The sequence below is a fragment of the Protobothrops mucrosquamatus genome, unplaced genomic scaffold, assembly GCF_001527695.2.
Source record: "Protobothrops mucrosquamatus isolate PMUCROS unplaced genomic scaffold, P.Mucros_1.0 scaffold3930, whole genome shotgun sequence".
In the NCBI taxonomy this organism is placed as follows: Eukaryota; Metazoa; Chordata; class Lepidosauria; order Squamata; family Viperidae; genus Protobothrops; species Protobothrops mucrosquamatus.
The window spans coordinates 73,474-79,935 of record NW_015389874.1 but is presented as its reverse complement, the minus strand read 5'-3'; the positions used below and the strand labels follow the sequence as shown (position 1 = coordinate 79,935).

Genomic DNA, 6,462 nt, shown 5'->3' with positions numbered 1-6,462 from the left:
AAGCCCCTTAAAACGCCAATTTCCCCAGAATTAATACAAGTGGAGGATTTGACCCTGATCTCCCAGCTTCCTTCTTCTGGGATAAATAAAACTAGTGAGCACAGACATTTTAAAACATAACCTTAATTGAGAAGTCATCATTGGTGGGTGGGTGGTTGTTTTGTTTGAATATGGCTTGTTGATCATGAGTAGATTTTTGGAAAAAAAAAAAAAAGAAAAGGAAAGAAAGAAGCAGGACTTCAAGGAAGGTATGTCATGGAGTCTTAACAGTATTATAATTCAATTCACCAGAAAAAAAAAGAAAAGAAAATGCAAGAACATAAGAGATTTCTTGTACCGTTAACCTCGGAGGAAAAGAAGAAAATTTAAAACAACCAACCGCTCTTCCAATTTGCAAAGATTTCCTTGTCCCGTTGCCTGAATCTTCTCTCTTTCCTCTCCCATCTCTCTCCTATTTCTCCTCTCTTCCCCTTCATTTTTTTTTTCAAATTATACCAGGTGACTGACTCAAGACTGTTTTTTGGTTTTGTTCCTGTGGAGCACAAAGTATAAAATTGCAGGGCAGAATTCTTCTCTGCAGTGACAACAGTGTCTCAAACTGCACAGAACAGCAAAGCCATTGGTGATTACATTCTTAGAAGAAGGAGGGCTTTTCCTATGTTTTTGTAGCCCATCCTATATTCTCCTGCTATGACAAGCCAACTCTTTATTTTCTCCATTGCTGGTTAACAGGAAGCAGTGTATCCCACGTTTGAGATAAAGATTCCAAAGTTGTTTTCTGAGATGAGATCCAGGAATGTTATCAGTTGAAATGTCTACCATTTTAGAAGATGTCTAAGCATGTTCAACATCAACAAAAAAGAAGATTTGGTTTTTTTGTTCCCTTGTGTCCAATTTCAGCACACTTTTCCTTGTCCAAAGGTTTAATCCTCTCTCACCTATAGATTTAAAAAAAAAATGTTGGGAGGGGAGATGTTTTTATTTTTGTGAAATAGCAGCCTAAACCTTTTTTTTTTTTTTTTCTCCTGAAAAATGGTAAAACGAAGAATCAGAAGAGCTGTTTCTTTGGGCTGTCTTATAATTGGCATGCACTGAAACTCAGGATATGACCCAAAAGAAACTCAGGATATGACCCAAACAGTAGTATGTACAAATCCAATTGATTTGGAGAGAATATTTTCATTTAACAGGGCAGGGAATAAGAAATGGCTAACCCAGGGGTAGGCAACCTTGGCTCTTTTATGACTTGTGGACTTCAACTCCCAGAATTCCTGAGCCAGCATGGCTTAGCTTGGAAACCTCTCCCTTTTCCCTCAGCATGGCTGGCTCAGGAATTCTGGGAATTGAAGTCCAGGAGTCATAAAAGAGCCAAGGTTGCCTACCCCTGGCCTAGGCTTAGGCTGCTTTATGACTCGTGGACTTCAACTCCCAGAATTCCTGAGCCAGCATGGCTTAGCTTGGAAACCTCTCCCTTTTCCCTCAGCATGGCTGGCTCAGGAATTCTGGGAGTTGAAGTCCAGGAGTCATAAAAGAGCCAAGGTTGCCTACCCCTGGGCTAACCTAAACAAAAATTATCCCGAAAAAATAGGAGAAAACATTAATTAATCATTACATCTCCAGTAGATACAATGTCACATAAATCTGTAAGTCACCTTTGCTGAGAATGATTTGAGTCTATTTTAAATAGGAAAAGGGAGCAATTAAGAAAAAAAACCCACCTCCATTTAATAATTAAAACTGTTGCTTTGGATGGCTTCTACTTCTTTTTCCATTTTTTAAATTTATTTTTTGTTTGTTTTTTGTTTTGAAGCCAAGATAACATTTAAATAGTTTTTAGTGTGGAACTTTATGGACCATCTTTCATTGAGGGGAAAAAAAAAACTTTTTTTATTTGGAGTGCTTTGCAAGTGCTTTAAACTTCAAACAGTTTGAAGTGGAATTTTCTGCATGCCCCTTTAAATAATAAAATACCTCAGCTTCAGTAATTAGGGGTTGTAAGGTACACCTCTGAAGTGATTTTCATGATTGCACATGCATGAAAATTAACTACATTGGTTTCAGTCTGTCCAAAACCTTGAAGTCCAATTATATTTAACAGAAGGGTCGAGCACTTTTTCACTGAAATTAATGTGATTTTGTAATGTTTAATTTTGCCTGGATGAAACTGTTAATCACAATCATAATTTCTTTCTCCCCATAGACAAATTCTAGAAGTGTGCTGAAAGAGGACAACTTATTGTCTCTATGGGGAAAGAACTTATGAATAATTGCATAAATAAATTTCACTTACCCACAAATACAAGATTACAAGACCATATCAAAAAATTTAGTAGGTATTAAATGTTGCAACAGTTCACAGCTATGCAGCAACGGACCAACTATTAAAACATCATAGCCAGCAATCTAGTAATTGATTTTTCCTGATAATGATTTATGCCATGCAAAGGATGCCAGTTTGCTTAAAAGCTATAGACAATCATGCATTTATCTCATGTCAGATTATAGCTAATGTCTTAATTTGTTATAGCTAAATACCAAAGCAGTTTGTAGGCAATTCATCAAAATAAATACTGAATGCAATCTAACAATAATTGATAAACAATTTTTAAACTTAATGCCTATAATATAGATTTAAAAAATATAACAGTGATATCCTTATTGACCGCTAAGAGACTAGACTGTCTACAGTCTGTCAGCAAAATGAACGATTGACGTTCTCTGCACGATGCTTCTGGAAGCACTATGGTTCCAAGGAAAATATTCAGCATACATAGTATTTTTTAAGTATTAAAACAGTTTTGGGTCTGGATGTGTATCATTCTGTCCTTGAATTGATATGCTGGTAAACAGGGTATGCATTGTTTTTTAACATCCTGCAGTTTTATTCATGAGTTAAAAAGACACGACATTACATAAGCCAACTAGATTAGATGTGTTAAAGCTAGTGGCTTTTTGGGTCAAACCTGCTTCAGACAATCTTATTTTAACACAAATTTTAGTGGTTGCTCTTATGCCCATGGTTAGTCCCAGTTAGTTTTATCCTTCCCATCACCTATTTTTGTTTTTAAAGGTGTGAATTATGGGTAGATGAGAACTATTGGAAACAACTGCCTGATGGTTGTGTCTGCTTCATGAACATCGCAAAGTCTCTTTTTAACCAGCGAATATCCTTAGATCCTTCAAAAAATAGCCACCGGAGATGAAGATTACAGCACTTAGCAACTGATTCATTGTTTCACGATTTTCTAGAAAAAGAATACTTCTCTCTCTCTCTCTCTCCAGTCATTGATGGTAAAGGGTTCTCCATCCATGCCCCAAATGAACCCAGGCTGATCACTGGAGGGTAATGTATTTCCCTGTTAATACAGAAGCTGAGAGAAATCAAGCATTTTAAAATAAAGCCTTCACAAGACGTCTTTTTAACAAGAGCTTCTGGTTAGTCAAGAAGGCCTTTGCCACCCTAGGGGTATAACTTAACAACGCCTAGAACCCAATGCTCATCTGTTAATACTGCATTCTTTCTTTTGTGTAGTTCCCAATGTTGCTCATGTATCCCTTGAGAAGCATGGACTAAGTCTTCCTCTTGACTTAAGCAGTAACTTGGATGTTTCAGCCCTGTTCACTGGGGACGCTGTCCGCTATAGCAAACAGACCAATCAGGAGAACCAGATTATTAGATGCCATCTTTCCAGAGCAGGAATGGATGGCAGAGTAGCTCCGGTGGTCCCAGGTAAAATGTCTTATCAATCTTTTTCAAGAATATTAAATATGCATTCGCATTTACAGGGAACTGCGGGTCTCTCTGTGTTTCTGTCTATGCTTCTACGCCAGTGGTTCTCAACCTGTGGGTTGGGACCCCATTTGGGGTCGATCGACCATTTCATGGGGGTCGCCAAGCAAGGCTGTCCACCATTTTTTTTGTACGCCATTTTTTTCCCCCTTTTCCGGCGTGTGCCTTACCTCCCTTGGGCTGGGCCAGCTGGTGGTCGGCCTGCTCCGTCTGTGCCGCTTGCCAGCTACGCCTCGGCCGGCGCAGGGGGCGGAACCACGCATGCGTGGCGCTCCCGGGCAGGGAAAGTCCTCGACTTACAACCAGTTGGGTAGTCCTCGACTTACGACCGGTTTAGTCCTCGACTTACAACCGGTTTAGTCCTCGACTTACGACCGGTTGGGGTCGCGGCATTAAAAAGGTTGAGAACCACTGTTCTATGCATATCTAGAAAACGTGTGTTTTCATGTTTGTTTGCAAACCTCTATATATGTCCTGTTTATTTCCCAGGAAACAGAAAGAGTTTGAGAGGATATTGGTGCCAAATCCTTGTATATGGCTATGTAAGAAAAGGATAGTTATTTTAATTTGTAATTATAATTGAGATTGGACAACTCTATTGTAGCTAGCCTTCATCCTGCTACTGCATTCAATTCTATGTGGAAGTAACAGTCCATAGACTGTTTTTAATCTTTTTGGCCCTTGATTTTATGTAGATTTTCCTAAGGTTAATGAACACTGCCAATCTTTCAAGTCCAAGATGTATAAATGAGCTACTCAAAACATACAGGTTAGGTTCATATGTAAAAGATAGTTTGGGCTTAACATGCTGTATGATTTCACACAACTTGATTTATACACTATATTTTGTGGTTTGGATTGTTGTTTAAACTCAAATCATGAAAGTATGTCTTAATGGGTTCAGGAATCATCACCAATCTTTCCATAAAAAACAAACTGAACAAAAACTAAATTTTTGGGAAATAATATGGCTAAAATTTAGATACATCTGTACCATCTTTGACTCTACAGGAACACTGAAAATTGAGAGGAAATCAAAATTGGAAGAGAGATCCTCATCTTTACTTGGTATGAGCATAAAATTAAGAACTTTCATGGTAATCTTTTTTTATCTTTTTTAAAATATGTATCACTTACAAATGACGATACCCTGTTTTTAATTATTGGGGACATGATCTGATAGTTTTGTTTTTTCAATATTTTTGAGGGGTTGATTCATATTTGTTAAAGGGAAAAACAAGGACTGAGATTATTTTGTAATTCTAAAATTGGATCAGGTGCTAAACGAATGTGATTACTAGCTAACAGACTTGTACTTTTTGATGCCCAAATGCCATTGAAATTATGTCTTTCGCTTTGCGTTCGTTCACTCTGACATTCTTAAAAAGTTCCAGTTTTGTGCAGACATACAAGATGCTGAGAAAAACGAACAAATCACATTAGAGCTGAGTGTTATATATAAATCGGGCTCTTTTCGTACTTTGCTATATTTTACTGGCCTATAAATCTTAGTTCCTAGTTTAAAATTGGTTCTTTCAAATTTTCCTTCTTTTCCCAGCACCTCCAGTGCTTAAAATTAATATTTGCTTACCACTTATTTCTCCACTTGATCAATTTTCTTTTTCCCCCCTCCTAGGCAGAATATTGATACTAGGTGACAATTGTTTTAAGTGATTTGGATTCTTTTAGATTTAAACTATCCTTCATTTAAATGACTTTTACCCTTTTTAAATGGCAGGTAAAAAGAAGGAGAAGGAGAAAAAAGAGAGGAAGGAGAAAGATCTGAAGTCAAAACAGAAGAAGAAGAAAAAGAAAAAGAAGAAATCAAAGCAGCATGGTATACCCACCATATAAACAAATGAACAAAACATGTCCCTGTGGTTGTTCTCATATGGTGATGAATTAGATTTTAAAACAGGTGCTCATAACCCCCCCCCCCCAAACATTGCTTTAGAATGTGCTTGTTGGCTCTCTTCAGGTACAACTTGCTGACTAGTTTTACCTGTCTTCAGGTGTCTACCTTGTGCTTTTTCTTTGATATTTCTTCTCTGAACAGCAGTGGGTGCTCCACTTCATCCTTGCTAAGTCCTCCAGCTATTTTGTATTAAGACTTTTGGGGAGGGGCACTTATAAGAGTGAAAGAATATATAATTTACTTGATTGGATATGCAGCATCTTCCTGGGCTCCAAGATCACCACAGATGGGGACTGCAGCCAAGAAATTAAAAGATGCTTGCTCCTGGGGAGGAAAGCTATGGCAAATCTAGACAGCATACTAAAAAGCAGAGACATCACCCTGCCAACAAAAGTCCGTATAGTCAAGGCCATGGTTTTCCCAGTTGCAATGTATGGCTGTGAAAGTTGGACCCTAAGAAAGGCTGAGCGCCAAAGAATGGAGGCCTTTGAACTATGGTGCTGGAGAAGACTCCGGCGAGTCCCCTGGACTGCAAGGCGATCAAACCAGTCAGTCCTGGAGGAGATCAACCCTGACTGCTCTTTAGAAGGCCAGATCCTGAAGTTGAAACTCAAGTACTTTGGCCATCTAATGAGAAGGAAGGACTCACTGGAGAAGAGCCTAATGCTGGGAAAGATTGAGGGCAATAGAAGAAGGGGACGACAGAGAATGAGGTGGCTGGATGGAGTCACTGAAGCAGTAGGCGTGAGCTTAAATG

The 6,462-nt window shown here is 38.5% G+C and overlaps 1 protein-coding gene across 1 annotated transcript in view; it reads left to right on the top strand.

The window, feature by feature from the left end:
* LOC107298379 (PHD finger protein 20-like protein 1) overlaps nt 1-6,462 on the top strand; it is a gene marked incomplete at its 5' end in the record, with an annotated part of 24,714 nt that continues 18,252 nt past the window's right edge. Inside the window, 4 exon segments of the mRNA XM_015827754.1 lie at nt 1-94; nt 3,533-3,730; nt 4,802-4,858; nt 5,529-5,627. Coding sequence (XP_015683240.1) covers nt 1-94; nt 3,533-3,730; nt 4,802-4,858; nt 5,529-5,627 — 448 coding nt within the window.